Here is a 22,374-nt window from a genome sequence, read left to right on the forward strand (position 1 = left end):
TCAACCTTCCATCAGGACCATCACTTTTCCATGATGGGTCCCACCAAAACAACCGTCCAGTTCTCTACGCATGACACGTGTACAAACCCAGTAGAACCACAAAAATGAAAGCATTTTTCAAAGCATACAGATTCCCAGGAACAAAAAATAAACAAAGGCAGAGAATCCACACCGTCCAACTAATCCCAACCGTTGATTCTTTCTTATCAATTACAAAGAAGTAAGAGATGAGAAGAAAAAGCAGAGTACAGAAGGCAATAAAACAGAGGAAAAGAAGAAACAGAGTCACGAGAACTTACTCTGTTTTTGCTCTCTTTTTGCCTTTCTTCATTAATAATCTCTCTATCCAAACACCCAACTAGAAAGGGTTTAAGAAAGCAAGAATGGCGAGCACCGCTAAGAAGAAAAGTGGTCAGCTTTTGGACGGTTCAGATTTAAAGGATTTGGTTCAGAACGAGCAGGTTTTTAGTAACTTTGTTGATCATAAATTTAAAGAACTTGATCAAGACCATGATGGTAAGCTCTCTGTGAAAGAACTTCAGCCTGCTGTAGCTGATATTGGAGCTGCTCTTGGTCTTCCTGTTAAAGGAAGTTCTCCTGATTCAGACCATATTTATACTGAGGTAAATTTTTTCTCTGTTTTTTTATTCTTTGTTTCTACATATTTTCTACTACCGACTTGCTTCTGAACTTTTTTTTTTGTTGATACATTTTGTTTTCTTTTTGGTGATATGGGTTTTCTTTTTTTGATTGAATTATGAAAAACCCATCTCCTGATTCAGACCAAATGTATTCTGAGGTAAATTTTTTCATTGTTTTTCTTTTCTTTGTTTCTACATATGTTCTACTACCTACTTGCTTCTGAACCTTTTTTTTTTGTCGATGCATTTTTTTTTTTCATTTTGGTGATATGGGTTTTGTAGTTTGGATTTTGATTTTTTTCGACCATATTTGTACTGAGGTAAATTTTTTCTCTGTTTTTCTTTTCTTTGTTTCTACATATGTTCTACTGCGCACTTGCTTCTGAACTATTGTTTCTTGTTGATGCTTTTATCAATTAGGTCATATGGAATTTTTTTTTTTTGTTGAATTATGGAAAACCCATGTTTAGTTTTTGATTCCTCCCCCTCCCCTTTTTTTTCCTCTTTTTTTGTTGGGAGTTATTTTTTCTTTTTCTTTTTTATTATGAACTTTTGTTTGTTTCTTGATGCATATTTTCATTTTGGTGATATGGGTTTTCTCTCTCTCTTTTTGGTTGAATTATGGAAAACCCATGTTTGGATTTTGAATTTCCCCCTCTTTCTTCCCTCTTTTTGGTGGGGAGTTGTTATTGATTTTTATTTTTTCCACGTTTTCCTGTGATTGTTTGTGGAAGTTCTTGTAATTCTTTTTTTAATGGGGTTTCTATGTCTTTTCTTCAATAACAATGTTCTTGGCTTCTTGCTTTAGTTTTCTCTCTCTTTTTTTATGGAAGTAATTTCATTTTGATTTATTTCTGCCTTCTAGACTTATATTGTTGCATTACAGAAGAAAATTATTCTACTTGTGATTTAGCTTTATCTTTTTTTATTCTTTTTTAGTTTTTTTTTTCTTTGCAAGTGATATTTTGTGCAATTGTTTATTAGTGTTTGGTGGACATGGAGTTGTCTTTTTCAGTCACCGTTTGGGATCTTGTCTTTTGCTACTTAAGATGTTTGAACACTCAACAGTGGATACAATTCATCTTCTATTATTATACCTTTGCATCTTTTTCCTCATGGACATGGTAGATGATATTTGCATTCCCTTCTTTTGATATCGGCACACTAGCTTTATCCTTTTTTGATATTGGCAGCCCCTCTTCATTTACTTTTTCTTTTCTTTTCTTAGTAGCTGGCATAATTTCCAACAAGCCATCAATTGTCAATTAGAGAAGTTCGATAGCCAATTACAAAATCATGGAATTTTCATGAAAAAACATTCCATGAGAAACGAAATTCTAGGGTCTAGTGGGTTCAAGGAAAATTTCCAATTTCGGAAAAGAAATAGATGGAAAATGAGTTAAACAAACTCTGAAAAATTCTTTTTCCCCCACAGCCAAACAACCCAAGTCGTCATTTTTTTTCTTATTTTTGATTTTTGGGTATTTTTGAATCTATTATTGGCACCACATATTTGGTGGGGAATTATATTTTTCTACCAGTTTGATGAGATTGTTTTGAAGAGGAGAATGATCACAGTTATCTTGCATGTATTAAATTTTCATGCTTCCCAGCTACATCATGCACATGGGCTCACATTTATTGATATAAACTACTCACATGGTTTGGTTTACCTCTTAGATTGGTTATAGCCCAGAAACCAACCATTTAAGCTATATTTTCATAGATCTTTTTCCCCCCAGTGAATTAGGATTATTTGCATGCTCATATTTGTGCTATTTTTAGTATTGAGTTTTTATACAGTGTACAGCCATGCATGCAGATGTAGGAAAAAATAGTGGGCCCACATCATTGGGTGATCTAAACCATTCATTTGTTGGCTACCAACGAAGATAGGTTATGCCCTGAAAGTCACCTCCATTTGTTTCCTAGCAACTACTTTTTGGGCCCATGTGGATGTGATCTGATCTGTTGATCCGACACAAATCTGACCCATTGCCGTTTACCTCATATCAATCTCATCCCCTTGATCCTCAGTAGTCTTTTTACGTATATGTCGCCGTGTGAGACCCCTCCAATGCCAATATTTATCAATAAATAGGCTGATGTATCGCTATATTTCAAACATTGCATAATTTTTTTAAAATACTTGCACATGTGTGCAGACACCATATAAAAACTCTTATTTTCACTATAGGCCCTGTTTGGATTGCAGGAATTTAATGGATAATAAAAACTTTTCCAAAATTTCTAGTTTTATTTACTGTCCTTTAATTTGTAGAGGTTGTTTCACGTCCGTGGCGACTAAGTGCGTCACCCAAAAATCAGCCTTTCACTCTGTTGTGGAGGGCTGAGACTAATAAACATGCCTTTGAATGACATTAATCTCAGCTCTTTACAACAGAGTGAAAGGCAGATTTCTGGGCGACACACTTAGTCGCGAGACTCACGACGGAGGTGAAAGTAGGTTGCCAGATCGGGAATCGAAACGGGAATCGAAAGTGGGAATCGAAGGCTCCCAAGGAAGAATCCTGCTTCCATGGGTGAAACTGCCTCTAATTTATAATTATATCCCTAAATTTTATTATTTCCCTTTAAATTGTGGAAGCACTTTTTCTTTAGCTGCTAACTGCATTTCTCAGATGTCTTTCGATCCAATGGTTAGGATTGTCCGATAGCATGCTTTCTGAGCTGCAACCAGCAAAGTACGTTCTACTTTTGTAGGTATTGCATATATGAAGATACAAGCATAACACTAAAAATCGTCGAGTCTTGTTTGTGTTGACTTAGTCACTGGTGAAAGGAGTTAGCTCACCAACAACTCTTCATGTATGGCAAAGCACAAAAGCCCGCAAGATGTTTGAAACTAGAACATCTTATTTGGTATAAAAGACCCTAAACTACTACAACTTGCATATATTTTGTGTTATATTTAAAAAAATATAAATATATGCAGAAATATTCATTTATTAATAGGAAAATGTACTCGAGTTATTATCGAGTGAGTTGACTCGATCCACTTCGTGTTTGAGTTGTGCTCTCAAGTTTGTAAACTATGGATACAGTGTGCTAAATTATAGTTTTCTTTGTAATATGTGAAGGTTTTGAATGAGTTCACCCATGGGAAACAAGAGCAAGTAAACAAGGTTGAGTTCAAAGAGGTGCTCTCTGATATCCTACTAGGCATGGCAGCTGGGCTCAAGCGAGATCCAATTGTGATATTGAGGATTGATGGTGAAGATCTTCATGAATTTGCTGACAGTCCAAGGTTTCAACTTGAGGCAGTTGCGATATTCTCTCATATAGAGTCGGCAGATGAGTCTTTGCATGACTACATCACCAAGGCATTGGAACAACTTACAGTTGATCACGGGCTACCACCTTCCTCCGACTCTTGGGTAATCGAAAATCATAACTTCATGCTTTTTCTAAGGCTCTTATAATTCTTGCATTGCATATTTTTGGATGATTTATTTACTCGGCGACGACTGTTATAATTCTTAAGCTCCACTACTTGCTTTTAGAGTCTTGTGTAGACTTTATGAATTTAGAGTAGACTCTTGCTTTTCCTTTGGTAAATGATATTTCCACCCCCTTTACAAGCATTTCCACCCCTTGTGATTTTACCACAAAATCCACATGTATAGAAATAAATGACAGATGCATGAGAACACAACACGCATAAGGCCATGTTTGGCGACCATGAATTTTTTCCAAGGAATATTAGTGTACTCCATGATGAGGGATGGCGGGAGAGGGAGAGGCCTAAGAGGGTGTGAGTGAGGAGTGGGTGAGGAAACACAGAAAAACAAGGAAAGAAACTCTTTTCTTTCCCCTATTTTGTTTCCTTTTCTCATCCTCTCCTCACTCTTACCCTCTCAAGTCTCTCATCCTCCCACCCTTCGTAGCCTTCTCACCACATTATAAACTAAAAAACCATGGAAGAACTTTCAAGTTTGCCAAGCATGGCCTGAGAGTTTGCGTGGTTTGGCAATGATACCTACATCCACGGGTAAGATTACAATCTTCCACTATAAGAGAAAGATACAACGAATTGCAAAAGAGAAAGTCCAATTAGGAAAGGAGATTTCCCTCAAATGTGTGGAAAAAATAGTATTTTTGAAGAAAATACCACCAAAAAGGAAATAGAAATTCATTTATTTTACAAAAAGACAAATAAAAGTGGGTGGAAATATTATTACCTTTTGTAAAACTATGTTTTGGAGTTGTTATCAATTTGTTAGGCCTTGGTTCATATTTATAATCTTGAAGTAAATATAATACGGAAGTAGAACACATCATACACAAAGATTAAACAACAACTGTGAGTTTATTGCGTAGCCAAACACAACGTTTGGAAGAGAGACCTTTCGTAAAAATATCTGCTAATTGTTCATCACTTTGAATGAATTGAACTTTCAAAGAGCCCTCAGATGCCTGTTTTCGTTCAAAATGGTAACCGATCTCAATGTGTAGTGCTTGCATACACTATTGAATTTGCAACCATTTAAGGAGCACTTACGTAGTAGCAAAGGTCTCTTGAGAATAATCACTAAGTTGTGAATGAGGGACAATAACCAGCACTGATTGGCAGTAGTGGCGACAAGGGCACAATACTCAGCTTCAAGCCTTCAACACTAGAGGGAGAGACCAAAGTATGCAACTACCAGAGGTGGTCATTTGTTGTCAGGGGATCCCGTCCTATCAAGTATCAGCATCAAAGTATGCAATAAGCGATGGATCCACTGGAGAACAAACTGATGAGACCATACTCAATTGTCTTCTAAAAATAGATAAGAATCCTCTTGATCACCTCTGTATGAACAGTGGTGGGGCATGCTTAAACCGACACACCTGATTGACATCATAAGAGATGTTCATATGAGTCATCATGAGGTATTGAGGTCTCCCAACAATGCTTCAATAATCAGCGAGATTAGTGATGGCGTCTACTTGAATAGCTAACATTTTAGATCCGATGCAGATAGGTGTGGTGAGAGGCTTTAACGCCATGCATAGAAGCTCAATTATGGAGATCAAGAAAATACATTGTCTAAATGTGATGGAATGAGGAGAATGAGTGAACTCCATGAAGAGAAAGTAGCTGAGATCACCAAGATATTTCATATCAAAATAATTAGTGAGAGGTGATCAGGGAGCATATGCCTATAAATGCGTTGATGAAAACTATACCAAAGGAGACGTGTCAGAAAGAATGCACTTGAAACTACGATCTAGTAGGAAATTGCTGAAGAGAGTAAAACAGGTGCGAGGAGCCTGTTTGAGGCCACAGAGAGCCTTGTGGAGACGGAAAGCAAAGTGCGGTTGGTGGGGATCAATAAATCCTTGTGGTTGGGCTATAAACACTTCTTCATTTAACATGCCATAGATAAAAGCATTCCGAACATTGAGCTGTTGAAGAGGCCAATGCAAAGTACATACTAAAGAAAGCACAAATCGAATTCTAAGTGCTTTCACTACTGGGCTGAAGGTCTCATCAAAATCAAGACCATGTTGCTGATGAAAGCCCTTCCCCACAAGACGGTGTTTGTAGTGCTCGAATTCTAGGTGCTTTTACTACTGGGCTGAAGGTCTCATCAAAATCAAGACCATGTTGTTGATGAAAGCCCTTCCCCACAAGACGGTGTTTGTAGTGCTCGATGTAGCCATCCTCTATCATTTGGTCTTGTACACCCACTTGCAGGAAATTTGACATTATAGGCATACGATCACATCACGCAAGATTGTCCGAAGTGAGCTAACACGTCAGACAATGTTGCTAAAAATATGTGGTGGCAGTAACAAATGAGCAGAGCAAAAACGATTGGAGATGTTCTTACAGTCTCCACAAGTAATCACATTTCTCTTCACGATGAGACGATTCTAGATTCAATGTGTTCTGTTCTTGTATTCTCCAGAAGAGTTTATTTTAATACGTTTTAGGAGATAAGGGCATGTGTAGTGTCCTTTGGTGACGGGTCCACTTGTTATATTTGGAATTGATGGTGAAGATCAAGATGTTCAACATAGTTTTTCATGCTTTGGTGTATGAATCTAATGTCTGTTGTCTGGTTTGACTCCAGAGGTTGCAACTTGCAAGTATTCATCTGCAGGTTGAGCCGTGAAAATCACATGCGGCTATATGGTTATATTGAAAGGAGAGAAGTGTGGCGGTGGCAGGGAATATGGTTTCTAAAACTATTCCTATGATCTCAATGGTTAGTTGGAAAGAAGTGGCATGAGCACGCATGAAGTCTCTTTTGACGGTTGGTAGAGACCAGTTTTTAGTTTAGTCTGCAGACAATGGTGAGAGGTTAGTTCTTGCTAGTGTGGGTGACGGATTGTGGTCTCTCTCTAGAGTTGACTAGGCACGTTGACTTGGTGCAACTACACACGTGCATTGGCCGAGTTCATCGATTTAGGTGATGTCAGAACCAGGATGATTCGATGATGTGTACCTACTACCTAGTGCTTCAAAAGGCTAATGATGGTTTGTAGCAACAGTGGACCGGTGGTGACATCCATGGAAAATCTTTAGGTGGCTGGAAAACAAGCAAAGGTGGAGATTGTGGGGCTTTGTCTTGTTTCCCACTCCACGTGAGTCTCTTCTTGAGCTAGTTACCAGTGTAACTAGGATTGCTATGGAGCATAGTACTTAGTTGGACTAGGAGAGAAAGAGGAGAGTTAGTCTAGGGGTCTCCTTGTTAGACTAGAATTAGGTCTTGGGCTTGGAGAAGTTCTATATATATTGGTGAGAGAGGGAGAATGTGAGTGGGGGAGTGTGAGAAAGAAGAGGGTTTTCTCTTTGGGATTTCTCTTGTGGTGAGTAATTGAAAGTGAATCTTTTTTATTTTCTCTCCTTTTTTTTGTAAGGTCTTGGGGAGAGGACAACAGAAAGGATTGCAGTTTGCGATTTTGGGATAAAATCATTGTAATCCTGTTTTATTGTTTTCTCATAGTGGAAGTTCATTTTCTCTCCTGTGGACAATGTAGGCATCTTGGCCGAACCACATATAATCTTAGTGTGTGCATATTGTTGCTTGTTCCTTTCTATTACTTATCGTGAGATCGGATCCATTTTTACTAATTGGATTTTTCTACTGATCCCTTGTGTGCTGTGAGTGGAACCATAGTTGGTTCAACCACCTTGTAGACAACGACCACGACCATGCTGATAATCACACTCACGCTGGTTGGATTCTGTGCTGTGAAGGCAATGTTTTTGAATAGTGGATTGCACCATTTGACCAGCATCTACAGGCCAAGACTCACAGTTGAAGTGAAGGGGAGTGAGATCAGCAATGGAGAGTAGTTTGAAGCAAACCGAGAGTGCCATGACAAGACATTCATAATCAGGCCCTAGGCCAGTGATCACGTAAATAGCAAGATCAAAATTCGAAACAGGTTGGCAAATGATGCCTATAGCACTGGCAATGGAATTCAACTTTTGGAGATAATCAGGAATGGAGAGGAGCCCCTACGAAGGGTTTGAACTTCAGATCAAAGTTGGATTATCCGAGTGGTCCAGTAAGCATATAAAACCGCTTCGAGAGTCTACCAGACCTCTTGAAATGTGTTGAGCTTGACGACTTGAGCAAGAACCGAATTAGTGTGAGAACATTTATTCAACTGATAAGGAGTTGGTCATATTGTGACCATAGGAGAAGTCTGGATTGAGAGTTGGAGACGATCTAGGAGAAGAGATTGGAGTATTGGGAGAAGATTAGTTGAGTTTGGAGGCCATGGGGAGGTGGAGAATTTAAGAGAAAACTAGGGCAAAAGAAAGGAGAAGAGCCTACAATTGTTTCACTGATGCCATGTGAAAAAAAAATGGTGTTGCCTTACCAATTAGTTAGGCCTTGCTTTGGTTTGTCTATATGATCTTGAGGACAATACAGTAGGAAAGGTGCATCATGAACATAGAATAAGCAAGAGTAAGATTCCTACTGTAACTATTCTAAATAAAATCAATTAGTTGGAGATTGAGATCCTTCTATTTCAGGCTATGGGCAAGGAGAGACCTTTTCATCTTTGTCATTTTAGCACCCTCCTTTTATCCTCTATGTTGTCAGTCTAGAGTTGATACTGCTACCATAGTTTCATTTCTCTCTTCACATCTCTTCCTTAGCATGGGTACAATCTTCTTGTTACTTCAGTTTTTTTGTCACTAGAAGATGTGTTGATTCTCTATATAGATAGAGAATCTCATCCTTCTTTCAAGGATCTATTTTTTCCGCGTATTATCAAATTAGATTGTCTGATACAAGTTGCGTGTAAAACTGCAATCTAGAAAAGGATTGGTGTTTTAAACACAGATTGCACCCAAAATCTAATTGCTTTTAGATTGCAGGTACACACACAAATTGCACCTAAAGCCTAATTGAGTTCCACACCCAAACAGACCAAAACAGCTGCCTTTCTCAAATTCCTTTCTTACCATGATGGGAAAAAAGAACATAGAAAAATTATTCAAGCATAATCACCTTGACCTTCTGTGTTATAATTATCTATTGATTATTTTTTCATTTTCCCAGAATTTTTTTATAAAACTTCAACAAATGATATTGATTCAAATGCAGCTCCATGATACTGCTTGCTATTTTTTACGGTAAAATTTTTTCAATTAATTCTTTCGTGTTTCTCTTAACTTTTTAGTCCGTCTGTGTAGGTTTCAAGCATTATCATCAAACCGGCCATGCAGTCTTGCGGAGTTGATCAACATGAGAAACCCATTTCTCAGGAGACCTTCTTAGAAGTATTCAATATGGTTGTGAAGAACATTGCTCTTTCTCTCAGAGAGCATCCAGTCATCGTTGCCCACAGTGAAAACACCTTCGATGGAAGCGGCATCAAAAGATTTTTATACAACAAATTTGAATTGGAGAAGGTTAGTTTATTTACTTTGAGAAATTTAGAATCCTAGAATTTTCATTAATGTTTAAGGGGCAAGTTTTCAGGTTCTTCAGATTGCACTGACATCAATCTTTGACTCTTATTTTACCTTTGGCTAAGTTCTTGCCCAAGTCTGAGTTTTATCCTACCATGTCAATCAAAGCTCCATTGTTTTGGATTTTGAGAACCAATTGTGAGTCCAAAACTAATTATTGAACTGAAATTTAAACATAAGTTGGGTCCAATAATCAGTTTTGGACTCTCAGTCAATTCTCGAAATCCAAAACAAATAGGGATGTTCAACAAAACTCGCACTCAATTCATGTTTGAAAGAGTTGTTAAATGATGCAGTGCATATTTTCTCCCCCATTTCCCGCATTTCAATTTTTCTACCACTTTTGTCTTCTCCAATGATGGAGTAAAAAGAGGTAGAGGCAGCCGAAAACAACATGGGTAGAAACAGTGACGAAAGACTTAATGGCTTGGAACATAATAGATAACATGACCTTGGATAGGAGAGAATGGAAGAAAATGATCCATGTAGACGAACCCAACTAGTGTCAGGATTAGACAGTCAATTTGAGCCGGGTAGATTCTTTCACCTTCTTCACGAAAATTTTCTAAGGATTCATTAGCCGACCCCAACTAGTTTGGGACAAAGGCTTAGTTGAGTTGAGTTGAGTTGAGTTTTGTCTTTTCCAAAGGGGGGTGAAAATGCAATCATTTTTTAGGAAAAAAAGGGGGTTGGAAAGATTATTTCCCATTTTTCCCTGGAAATATGGGCGGTTGATTCTGTTGTGAAACAATCTGGCTCTAAAATCCCCATGGTATTTCAAGTTGATTGGCTTTGTTGATCTAGTGACCATGAACAACCACTAAACTCATTGCATTCCGTCGTATCATGATCGGGCGCTCTTAAGCTGTTGAACAAAATCGAGACAAAAAAAGAGTTCTTCTTAGAACATTTGACATTCTTTTATGGTCCTTTTAATCAAATTATTGATCAACGGCTTAAGATCCTTTCATCATAATCGAATCCCAGCACTAGTGATGGTGCACTAAATCAATGGTACGGATCACCCCTACATATGACTATAAGATCTTATGTCGGCGATCATTGATCTAATATTGACTGTCTAGATTGAAGAATTAGATTAAGGGTGAAATTACTGGTTATCCATTGATCAAAGATAAAGGTATAGGGGTAATCAATACATCTCATTGTTTTTGAAATATGGATCATTAGTGTAGTCCTATGTTCAACTACATCATTTGGTTAAATAGTTTAAGCCAATTAGATTTCTATTGTAGGTAGAACTCTAGAATTTGTTTCCTATAAATAAAGGAGTCGGTCTCTGCTGCCATCTAATTGACCAAAGGAGATCTCTCCCACCAAACTAGAGAGGCACGACTTGAGATTAGTTTCTTAATCTTTCTTTTGTATTCTAGTTTATTAGTATGGGTAGATAATTTTTGATAGATTATGGATATTGTATTGATTGGATCTTTTGATCTATTGTATTGTGTTTGGCATATTCTGCACGTACGATTGGATTGAATCCAATGATTCTAGTTTAACAGTGACTTGTGTTGTGGGCCAGGGTCACACTGGGGCCACACCTTTTGACCATAATGTCGAAACTATGAACCACTTGGTTCTTCTTAGCATGCTGTTTCATTGTTCACCTTATGGAATTTTTTTCCATAGAACAATATTTCATGGGAAAATTTTCCAGGGTCTACTACGTTTGCAATTTTCCATGAAAACATTGAAATTTTTAGATTTTAATTTTCCAGTAAGAATGTTCCATGCATCCAATAGTCCCTTCACTTTCATTATTAAGATTCTAATCTAAGCTAAGATTGTTTACATAAGATTCAAATAAACTTAATTTTAAGTTAATATTTTATTGTTTACATAAGATTCAAATAAACTTAATTTAAGCTGATATTGATTACTTTTGCCTTCACTTTCTCAGTCGTTAGATTCGGCATGGACGGCCCTACCGAAAGATCGGCACGGGAAGGTATCAAAGGAGTATCTACGGGTTGCGTTGGATGGGGTGGGCCCAAACGCCGGCTTGCCACCATATGGTGCGATCAACCAGGTAACCAAATGTTAAGATCACATCTCTTCGTTTTTTAATGCAAAAATTATTGATCGTCAGATTGGAAATTGGAAAATAGACTATTGATATCCAGTTATCCACACACCCTTGTTTCAATAATGACACTACTCACTTTGTTCTTCTCTAATCTACTTTTAACTGCTGTTACAATATCCAAGATGATCTCAACCACCAATCAGAATGGTGGTTAATAAAGCATGGAGTCCCATTATCAAAGCAAGGACTGTAGATATCATTTCTCTAATGTTATTGAAATGCTTTTATTAGGATTGTTTCCTTTTTCAGGAATTTTTTCTTCTTTTTTTTTTTTTCAAATTTTTATCGCTTTCCATGAGATAAGTGTATTTTGGTCATTTTCCAAGGCGAATATTTTATGAGAAGGATTCTCGGTGAGTCTTTTAGCAAGAGAATAGCGTTTTGGTGAAAATTCTGGGCTAAATCTTTGACTTTCTGACTAAACCGGTTTTCAGAGTCCAAGCTACTCTTCAAGTCCTCCGGAGTTCCTCAAAGTCCAATGTGACTAACCCTAGTGTAGCTATGTGACTAGACAAATGTAATTTTTATTAAAACACACACCCTCCAAAAAACAAATCTCATCCACTATTTTTGTTGAAAAAATGTGTTTTAGAATTTTCCTTGAATTCTTTTCTAATGTTTCTCAAATTTTTTGAACATTTTTTGCCTTGGCAAGTAATCCCCGAACCTTTTCGACTCGCCTGTAAATCTGCTCAAACCCATTACTCCACCACAAGAATTAAACAAGGTGGATTGGATTTTCTTCAGATGGATCAGGTTGTCGGGGACGTCTTAAAGATGGTGGATGCTGATGACGGAAAGACTGTTGACGAAGATGAGTTCAAGAAGTTAATGAAGGAGATTTTAGGCAGTATTATGTTACAATTGGAGGGAAATCCCATATCCATCTCTTCAAATTCAGTTGTTCATGGACCCCTCTCTTCTGCCTCTTCTCTGTTTGCTCCAGTAGCTACTCAATTTTCCGAAGATGTGTGATTATTGTGGCAAATCTGGATGATTAAGGGCCTCTTATATGTAAGCAGTGGTTGTAATACTTATATATCTTAGTTAATGGCTTACAAATAAACGTTAATGCTTTACTTTCAAATAAGATTAAGTTAACATAATCTTATTTGGTAGCCAAGAATTTATGCTAATAGGATTCAAATGTTTCTTGTTTATCATCTGTTGTAAGGTCTTGGAAATGTGGTTAGCAACACTCTCCTTGGAGAGTTACTACAGCTTTTGAATAAATATGGATGATATTTTGGAAGGTTTCATTTTGTGTAATTCGTCATAGTTTAGTTGGACTTTTGTGATCATCCTGTGTTTTGGGACCATGGCTAAAAATTCTCTAAATAAATGAAAAAGAGGAAAGTGTTCCTGCGCTGTAGCGCAGGGAGCTCCCTGCGCTTTAGAGGCTTATAAGCCTCCCATTCGTCATTTTTTTGTGGACCTGCAAAGGTGGACCCGCTATATGAACCAACGGTAGGCTTTATAAGCCACTAAAGCGTAGGGAAGCTCCCTATGCTGCAGTGCAGGAACACTTTTCTCATGAAAAAAATTGGAAAATCTGTAATTTTTTAATTACCAAATTTTAACTTTGAAACACCCCTAATAAGTAAAAAAATGTCATATTTTTTAGTTAAAGTTTGGGTTTTCTGAATTAATCACAAATTTGGCAAATAGTTAGTCAATTTGGGAAATGATTATTACTAGATGGGTGCCACCCAATCCTCGATGGTTCAAACTAAATTTCGACAGGTCCAGTATGGGAAACACTAACCGGCTCGGTTGGGAGAATTGCTTAGAGATGAGGAGGATGCCATTAAAAGGGCATACTCAGGACCTGTTGGGGATAGGATGCCAACGAGGTTGAGGTTAGAGCAGTTCTTCAGGGCATGAGGATAGTAGACGATGTTAAAGCATAAAAAATTAAATAACACCTCCAAGAGCTTAAGCTTTTGGAGTAAACCGGTAGTTTCACATCGTATCAGAGCAAATGCCTGGGTTCAAAGCTCCTTGATAGCAAAATCCACATGCAATGGCCAAACTCAAAAGTGGGGCCACATGTGCCACGTGTAGGTCAACCCAGAAAGAGGGGGCCACATGTGACGGGGAGTGTTAAAGTATAAAAGATTAAATAACACCTTCTCCAACAGCTTAAGATTTTGGAGTAATCTTGTAGTTTCACAGAGGACAACCTCTTGCATAGATTGATTGTCGAGGGTGATTCCCTTAAAACAATTGGAGGCTAGCTGGTAACAAGAAGCAAGGTTTTAAATTTCAGTTTCGAGGTTAATTTCGGACCCCACTGAAACCGAAATTTCTGGCGAAATCGCAAAATTTGGTAGTGGGGCTCGAAATTGGTAAAGGATTTAAAACTTAATATTTCGCCGAAATTGACCAAATTTCCTAAATTTCGACTGAAATTTTGCGCATTTCGGTTTCGGTTTTTGACTTTCGGTCCGAAATTTAAAACCTTGACAAGAAGTACCCGTGGAGATTTGCGAACTTAATTGATGAGATTTGTTATCATGTGGATGGCCATCCCGTCCGTTTCCAGCACGTTCGTCTTTCGGCTAATAGTGAGGCAGATCGTTAAGAAAGGGACGGGGTTAATTGAACGTTGGAGATTTTTTCTTCTTCCTCCTTGATTTCCTCTTTTATTTTTCTTGTATTTTCTCCTTACTAATGTACTCATCTCTTGACCGCCTTGGTCTAGGGATTTTGCCTGTTTATCAATATATCTATCACTATTTCTTAAAAAAAGAAGTCAATTTGGTATCTGCACAACCATGATTTGATAATTGCACTGATCCATCTTGTCTTTTATTATGTAAAGAGCTGTCAAAGGTCATTATAGTTCCCAAAAAGCTTTCACAAGTGAATTAAAAGAGGAAGGACAAAGGACAAGCTAGGTTTGTTCAATTATTACAACATGGTTGTGCTGATATCATTTCCCGTTAAATTTTTATATTCTTCCCCAAGCCACTCCCTCTAGGTATTTATGAGTTATGACTAGTAATCTAGATAGGAAAAAATTCATTATTATGAAAATTGGACACATTCTAATCTAGAAAAGAAATGAAATAAACCATCTTTCCTTGCATTTTGTTGTCTTATTTAGAAAACTTTAGTATATATAGTAGATAAATGGCTTGTACATTGAAATTTGCATGCATTTTTTCTCGAATTTTCACATTTCCTTCCTGAAATTTCTGAACATTTGCTTCGAATTATTCTCGAATCCGGACTTTGTATCTATAGTTAGGAGTAGTTGTGGAGTTTTAGTTTTAGATTTATCTTTCAAAATGATATTCATATAACATGTGGGTCTTTTTATTGGATAACTACATCCTCGAGCCCGATTCATAACGTGAAATGCTAGTGGTTGCCCCTCCACTCGATCTGACCACCCCCACTAGGGGTGTAAACGAGCCGAGCGGAGCCGAGCTTGGCCAGGCTCGGCTCGGCTCGTTAAGCTCACAAGTGAGGCTCGTCTCGGGCTCGGGCTCGGCTCGGTCAGGTTCGCAAGCGGCTCGCGAGCCTTACCGAGCTCGGGTTATATTATGTTCACACTCCTCATCTTCCCTGGACAGCCCTACTAAGTGTAATTTGACTACTTTTTTTACACTATGGGGGGTGGTCCTAGTAACAAATGGGGTTCCAAAAATGAAGTGACATATTTTGCCCCCCCCCCTTTCACTCCATGGACAACCCTTTTAATGTATATATTAATATATAATATATATAAATATATTAAATTCTTAATGAGCTTTAACGAGCCGAGCCGAGCCGAGCCTGGCCTAACTCGGGCTCGGCTCGTTAAGGATTCGAGCCGAGCTCGAGCGAGCTTCCGGAGCCAAAATTGACACCCTTAACCCCCCACCTTCATCACAAGGCCTTAAGTATAGCATGTTTGCTAGTTCGGCCTGGATCGGAAAGAATCTCAAAATTCTGTATTACGAAACGCAGTTAATGCTTCTTTTGATCTGTGCATTTGGGATTTAGAGTTCATGGTTCCTTGTATTGTGTGATCATTGATTTGGTGGGCCGACATGACATGCGGTTGATATGTGTGCCTGAAAACATGGTGAACGGACAATCTTAGCTATCATATCGGATCGTTGTTCCAAGAGAAAAATAATCAAAAAACACATTGATTGGGTGGGTGGGCCCTGGGTTGTTTGTTGCCGCACTTTGTGGGGATATGCCCCATCTATGTGGTGGCCCACTAGATCAATTGACCTGATCACCGTACATTGTATCATTAGATTTTTTTGGGGGGGGGGGGGGGGGGGGCGGCGCACGGGAATTTAGGCCATTTGAAATTTACTAGGATCTAAGAGAAACTATTAAGAAGATTGAGCTGGTGGTACGACGTAGCGGTGGCGTTTGTATTGCTGGAATCAGGAATCAGAATCAGCATCCTATTCAGATTCCCTCTTAAACAAAATGGAAAAAATAAAAATGAGAAACTTAATTAATAACTCCAATAAAAATTTAATTGTGATCAGGGCGGAATAAGAATACCACCTCTTGCAATTTTCCTTGAAAAAAACATGAATTATTTTTCATCTTGAAAAAAAAAACCATGGAAAATAAGTTTACCAAACGGAAAACTCCTTTTTAAGGAAAAACTTTTCGAGGATATTTTCCTGTGCTCTCCGGCTCAAACACCCCCCTCTCTCTCTCTCTCTCTCTCTCTCTCTCTCTCACCTTAATAAGGTGTGCTTAGGTGGTGAGACTAGAGAAGCAAAACGCACGCGTATGGCCGCACACCCACATTTCATGGGAGAGAGACCTCTTCTCTTGCCTAACTATCACACCTAGGCTGCGCCCACTAAAATACAAGGAAGGGAGCTCAAATCCCCATGAAGCAAAAAAGCAAAAAAACATTCTTGGAAATGGACAAATCATTGGACACGGGATCCCATTTTAAAAGTGTTTTCCATTCCAAAATCCAAACTCAACCATAGGTCAATTGGAATTTAAAACTCCATCATAAACCCTCCTATATTACTCTGGTAAGTAGTCAATAGTGGTAAGTAGTGTTTAATTGTCAACCTCGCAAAGTATTGGCAGGGGTGTCATTACTAATATAGACAAGCAAGAGAGAAGAGGAAAAAAAAATCATTATTCCCAAGATGTCTAAGCAACATTCCTTTTTCTTTCTTTTTTTTGGTGTAGAATTTGGCTTGGATTTTATAAGAAGGGGATGAGGGTGCTACATCAGTAGACAAGCAGTGATCAACTAGGAGACATCCTTGGTAATCTCTTGGGATGTCAATGCTATATTGCTAACGAAACAAAGGGTTTTGCTGATGTGACACCCAAATGCCAAGCAAAACCCCTAAGCCATCCATCAAGGCTTTTGTGCATCCAAACATTAGAAATTCCCGGGAACAATATTTTCTGACTTAGATGGTAATTGTATAAGGTAAGGAAGAGTATTCATCAGAACAAGGGGGTGTATTCTAACCTCACCTTTTGTTAGACAATTCAAGAGAGGTAAGAAGATAAAATAACTGCCAGAAAGTAATTTTCTTGGATGTAAGATGTAAACCACCACTATTTTGTTCCTCATTGTCATTGAAATAGCAGCCACGGGTAACTATTGGCGTCTCATCGGCTTGGTTCTCTGTGTTAGTAAATGGCTCTCCAAAGGGATTCTTTAAGTCTACTAGAGGATTGAGGTAGGGCGACCATCTCTCTCCCTTTTTATTCGTGTTAGTGGCTGAGACCTTTAGTAGATTGATTGATAAAAAGCAAATGGCTCCCAAGGAGATTCTTTAAGTCTACTAGTGGATTGAGGCAGGGCGACCATCTTTCTCCCTTTTATTCGTGTTAGTGGCTGAGACCTTGAGTACATTGATTGATAAAAATAAGTCTCTGAGTCTAATTGAAGGATTCAGGGTGCTGAATTCAAGGGTGGAGGCCTCTCATATATCTTCAGTTTTAATCATTTATACTTAAACCGATAATAACCTCAAAAAGTATGATCTGAAAAGCACCCCATAAAAGATCCAACCGATAATCAGAATGGGTCCGATCGTGACCAAGACATATGTGGGTCCGATCATAAGTGAATAAGTCAGCACTCCTATACATAGGGTGCCACACCTCATTGTAATTGTAAAATAATGAGATATTCACTAAACTTGGATAGCACTTACATGATAAACATAGAATCAAATCTAGACAACTATGGAATGAGACTATCCCAATGAGATCTCACATATTCTCAACTCAAAAGTCACGTTGAATCCGGTACTCCGAAGTGGAATCGGGCAGCCCTCCGGCATAGGAGCTGAGGCTGAGCTCTAAAGAAGTAGGGCAACCACCTCTATTTTCGTCATCTTCGAAATAGCATCCACCAGGAAAATAAGGGTGGGTCTGGTTCAGGTTGTTAGTTTGTTCTCCTGCATGCATGGGGAAGAGCTGGAGTGTCTCCACGTCAGAGGAAGCTTCATTGGGTCTTCTTATGTTGAAACGAGGAGGGCATGAAGAAGAAGGAGATTCCATGCCCATCCATCCAACATTATTGGATATACAACACTCCTGATCAGAAAAACAAAAGAAACTCGGTAAATAGCAAGAGAGATTGAGTGGCTTTTAGGTTAATAACAGCTCATTAAGGAAAAGTGTTGAACTACAAATGATTAAATTAATTGTGAAACAACCAATTAAACTGTGAAATAACACCAACTCTAATAGCTTAAGCTTTTGGAGTAATTGGTTGTTTCACTTGATATTAGAGCTATTGCGTCACCTAGGTCTTGGGTTCAAAACCCAACAGCATATTAAAAATCCATGTGTACGGCCAACCCAAAAACTAGCTCTAACAGCTTAAGCTTTTAGAGTAATCGGCAATTTCACAAAGAGAAAAGGAGATTATTAGCATTTTCTTGAAATAGGTTTTTTTTTTTTTTTCTGTTATGTTTTTCCTTTATTTAGGTAGGAAGAGCTTCTTGAGGGTGGTTGAATCGTGAAAAAATGGAGAGAGATGGACTGGGTTTCAGCTTTAAAAAATCCATGATGAAAAGAAAAAGAAGATTTTTAGAATTTTATTAAATGGGTGTTTATCCTTCTAATATTTTTCCTATGTACAACACTGCCGATCAAAAAACAATAAAACACGGTAAATGGCTTGGGAGTTGGAGTCATTTTTATTGCTAGGTTAATAGCAGCTCATTAGAGAAAAGTAAAGGACAATTTTTGCATTTACTTAAAATGGGTTTTTATATTTCTGATCTGTTTTCCTTTTTTTAAGCCAGGAAGAGCTTCTTGAAGATGGTCAAATCATGAAAACATATTAAGACATGACTGACTTTCAGCTTACAAAAAACCCATGATGCATGAAAAGTAAAAGGAGGTTTTTAGCATTTTCTTAAAGGGAAATGATTTCAACGCCTCAATGTTTTGATAAACATGCGCTCACTTGTTTGTCGTGTAGTATTTAAAGGGTTTTAAGAGCTTTCTGAGAACCCTAATATCCTCTGACATCCCTTTAAATACTACATGACGAACAAGGGGAGCGCATGTTTATCAAAACACTGGAGCGCAGAAATCATTTCCCTTCTTAAAATGGGTTTTTATCTTTCTAATACGTTTTCATATATTTAGCTAGGAAGAGATAGGGTGGACCTTTCTAATAGAATACTATTGGATGGAAACATGGCAAGATATATAACAAAAACTGATTATTTTGCACTTTATATTAGGAAATTAAGACAAGTTTTGAAGAAAAAGTTTCATCAATGTATTTTTTATCTTATGTTTCTAACCAAATAGATGGGTGTTTTCCAATATTTTGTGAAACAAAAAAATGGATAAATGCTATGAGCCTTTAATAGATAAACAAGGAGGGTTTCTTTTAAAGTAGCTGAAACACTTTTCATTGAGATTGAGAGCTATACATGTTATTAGAGTTTGTTTTTATAGACAATATTTGAATAATGCAAGCACAATTTTCATCACATAGTATTCTATTCTTAGTAAAGACAGCCATTTCTCACTCACCCTATTAGACATGCACGCTTGGGGCTATTCTTCTAAATGAGCTCTTCAAATGAATTCAATAAATCAAAGCCAAGACTACTTTAATCACTTACTCTAAAGCTCTTTTCCATGAGTGCGGACCCACAATTAATGCTCCCCATCTGACCAACAGAAAGTACACTAGGAGAAGAAGAGGAAGGAGAGGAAGAAAACCCTGCAAAAACACCAAAAAGGAAAATAAAAAGAAAACAAAAGAAACCCAATTAGAAGATGTAAAACATTGGAGAAAAATTGAACTTTCCATTAGAAAATTCGAAGCTCATTACAAATCGGCAATTGATATTGGCACTACCATGTTTTAATAATCGCACAAATTTAAGAAAACCAATTAGAAGATTTAAAACATTGGAGAAAAATTGAACTTTCCATAAGAAAATTCAGAGCCCATTATAAATAGGCAACTGATATTGGCACTACCATGTCTTAATAATTTCACAAACTTAAGAAACCCAATGAGAAGGTGTAAATCATTGGAGAAAAATTGAACTTTCCATCACAAAATTCAAAGCCCATTATAAATAGGCAACTGATATTGGCACTACCATGTTTTAATAATTGCACTACCTATAAATATAAAAAATAACAAAAGTAAAAAGTAAAATTTTCATGAATAAGAGATGGATTCTTGATACTCCACCAGTGTACTTGTTGGAAATGGAACCCAAAAGGAAAATAAAAATAAAATGAAAAGAAACCCAATTAGAACATGTAAAACATCGGAGAAAAATTGAGCTATCCATCGCAAAATTCAAACCCACTATATATTGGGAACTGCAATAACGAATGGCAGCTGTCTAAATAATAAAAGACAATATGAGTTCATGCCATTATCAAAACATGGTAGTGCCAATATCAGTAACCTATAAATATCAAAAATAACAAATGAGAAACTAAAGTTTTCATGAAAAAGAGATGAGTTCTTGAAGCACCACCAGTGTACTTGTTTGAAATGGAATAATCCTCAGATTTCCAACCTCCACTTTGCATGGCCACATCAACAGTAAATCTCTTCTTCTGCCTCTCCCTTGCCTTGTGATTTTGAAACCAATAGAAAACATTCTTTCCTTCTATCTTCCCATACTGCCTCAACCTAGCTGAGATTCTTTGTATTTGCTCTGCAGTTGGAGACCTAACTCCATGGTTATAGTAAAGGTCTTTCAATATTCTTATCTGGTCAGCTGTTGGAATCCACCTTGTGCTAGATTGTCTGCAGAGAAAGCTACTCTTACTACTATTACTCATGCTTTCTTCATGTAGTGGTTGATGATTCTTTTGTTGGTTTTGTTGTGGGTATTGGTTAGAATCCATAGAGAAAAACAAGAGGAAGAGAACAAAAAGGATTTAGAGGAGTAGGGGGAGAGGAAGAAGAATGGGAGAGGTAGGGGTATCTGAAGAAGTTGGTAACATATAATAGAGAGAGAGGCTTTTTAGGAAGAGCAAAAGGAGGAGATCAGAGGGATATCTGGTAGAGAAGGATTGAAGTTGACAGAGGGAGGCTTAAAAAGGGATGGGGACAAAAGAGGGGGCAGAAAGGGGGTTTGCAGGAGAATTGCTTGGATGAAAAGGCATGTGGAAATGATTAAAAGGAGAGAGAGAGAGAGAGAGAGAGAGAGAGAGAGAGAGAGAATGAATGAATGGGGAAAGATGATGGGCTTTTCTCTCTTGGCTTCTTAATTTTTTTTTTTCTTCTTTGTGAATGATACTTCCACTACTTTTGTGCCAAAGTCTTTATTTTGTGCACGGGTGCAGCTATAGTTAGCCAAACGAAAAATACTATCAAATAAATGGAAACACAAAAAAAATGCATTTAGTACATTTAAAATTGGGAAATGATATCCCCCCCCCCCTAAACTGATAAAAGCCCTCCCCCTTAACGGTTTAGGTGAGAATGGTTCACTGCTTGAGGGTAAATTCACTCCCTTCAACGTTTTTCTTTGCCTTTAAAACTTAACGGATAACGTTGGGGGGGGGGGGGGGGGGTATTTTATCCATCAGAGGGGGTAAAATATCATTTCCATTAAAATTTTGTCATTCACAAAATATAGCAGAGTTAAATTTGGAAATTTGGTCAAAAATTGTATTTAATACGTTTAAAATATGTTTTAAATGTTTTAATTAATATACGGAGTTTTTTTTTGTCGACAAAACGTGTGTTTTTTTTTTTTTTTTGAAAAGAAAAAACATTGTTTAAAATGAAGTTTAAGTTTTTCTAACTATGGGTGCAACTCGGGTCAATTTTTTGGGAATTTTGATTGAGCTTTTACCATAAAATTGCAAGTCCGGGTGGAGTTGAATCCAATTCATTTTTTAGTAAAAGCTCAACTTGACTCCACCCGAATTACACCCGTAATTTAATGTCAAAAAAAAGAAGAGAATTGAGATGAACTATTCCTTTTAAATAAAACATATAAAATAGGGGTGGTGGACATGCTTAAAAGGGGGTGTTAATATCACTCCCCTTTTGCTTTTGATAGGCTTATTATCAGGGTTTGCTCTCCATATTGCATGTTTTTTCTGGCTTCTTTTCTATTAGCTTATTTTGATAGAGCTTTAAGGTTTTTCCATTTTTCACTTGAAAAAACGAGAAGCCCTATCCTCCCTGCTACTATTCATCTTCCGAACACCCAGCTGAC

At 37.6% G+C, this 22,374-nt stretch overlaps 2 protein-coding genes across 2 annotated transcripts; one reads left to right on the top strand and one right to left on the bottom strand.

Annotated features, from left to right (window-relative positions):
* Positions 1-231: 231 nt before the first annotated feature.
* LOC143864350 (Calcium-binding EF-hand family protein) lies at positions 232-12,957 on the top strand. The gene is made up of 5 exons (XM_077375276.1): positions 232-623; positions 3,743-4,039; positions 9,310-9,528; positions 11,513-11,641; positions 12,446-12,957. The coding sequence occupies exons 1-5, from the start codon at positions 384-386 to the stop codon at positions 12,671-12,673; spliced, it is 1,113 nt and encodes a 370-aa protein (XP_077231391.1). The 5' UTR covers positions 232-383; the 3' UTR covers positions 12,674-12,957.
* Positions 12,958-17,679: 4,722 nt separating this feature from the next.
* Positions 17,680-21,191, bottom strand: LOC143864419 (protein WUSCHEL-like). The gene is made up of 3 exons (XM_077375356.1): positions 20,674-21,191; positions 19,795-19,895; positions 17,680-18,241 (listed from the first exon to the last, which is right to left on the bottom strand). Exons 1-3 carry the CDS (start codon positions 21,047-21,049, stop codon positions 17,930-17,932), a joined length of 789 nt encoding a protein of 262 aa, XP_077231471.1. The 5' UTR covers positions 21,050-21,191; the 3' UTR covers positions 17,680-17,929.
* Positions 21,192-22,374: the final 1,183 nt, after the last annotated feature.

The sequence above is a fragment of the Tasmannia lanceolata genome, unplaced genomic scaffold (assembly GCF_043159265.1).
Source record: "Tasmannia lanceolata isolate RefF3 unplaced genomic scaffold, GAP_Taslan_0.1 ptg000048l, whole genome shotgun sequence".
NCBI lineage: Eukaryota > Viridiplantae > Streptophyta > Magnoliopsida > Canellales > Winteraceae > Tasmannia > Tasmannia lanceolata.

Bases quoted from the DNA above. Each gene is read 5' to 3' on its own strand.
- LOC143864350 (XM_077375276.1), top strand. From the start codon at position 384: ATGGCGAGCACCGCTAAGAAGAAAAGTGGTCAGCTTTTGGACGGTTCA. The intron at 624-3,742 runs GTAAATTTTTTC...TAATATGTGAAG, and splicing joins CAGACCATATTTATACTGAG to GTTTTGAATGAGTTCACCCA. The intron at 9,529-11,512 runs GTTAGTTTATTT...TCACTTTCTCAG, and splicing joins ACAAATTTGAATTGGAGAAG to TCGTTAGATTCGGCATGGAC.
- LOC143864419 (XM_077375356.1), bottom strand. From the start codon at position 21,049: ATGGATTCTAACCAATACCCACAACAAAACCAACAAAAGAATCATCAA. The intron at 19,896-20,673 runs GTGGTGCTTCAA...GTGTTTTTGCAG, and splicing joins CATTTCAAACAAGTACACTG to GGTTTTCTTCCTCTCCTTCC. The intron at 18,242-19,794 runs GTAAGTGATTAA...TTTTCTGATCAG, and splicing joins TCATGGAAAAGAGCTTTAGA to GAGTGTTGTATATCCAATAA.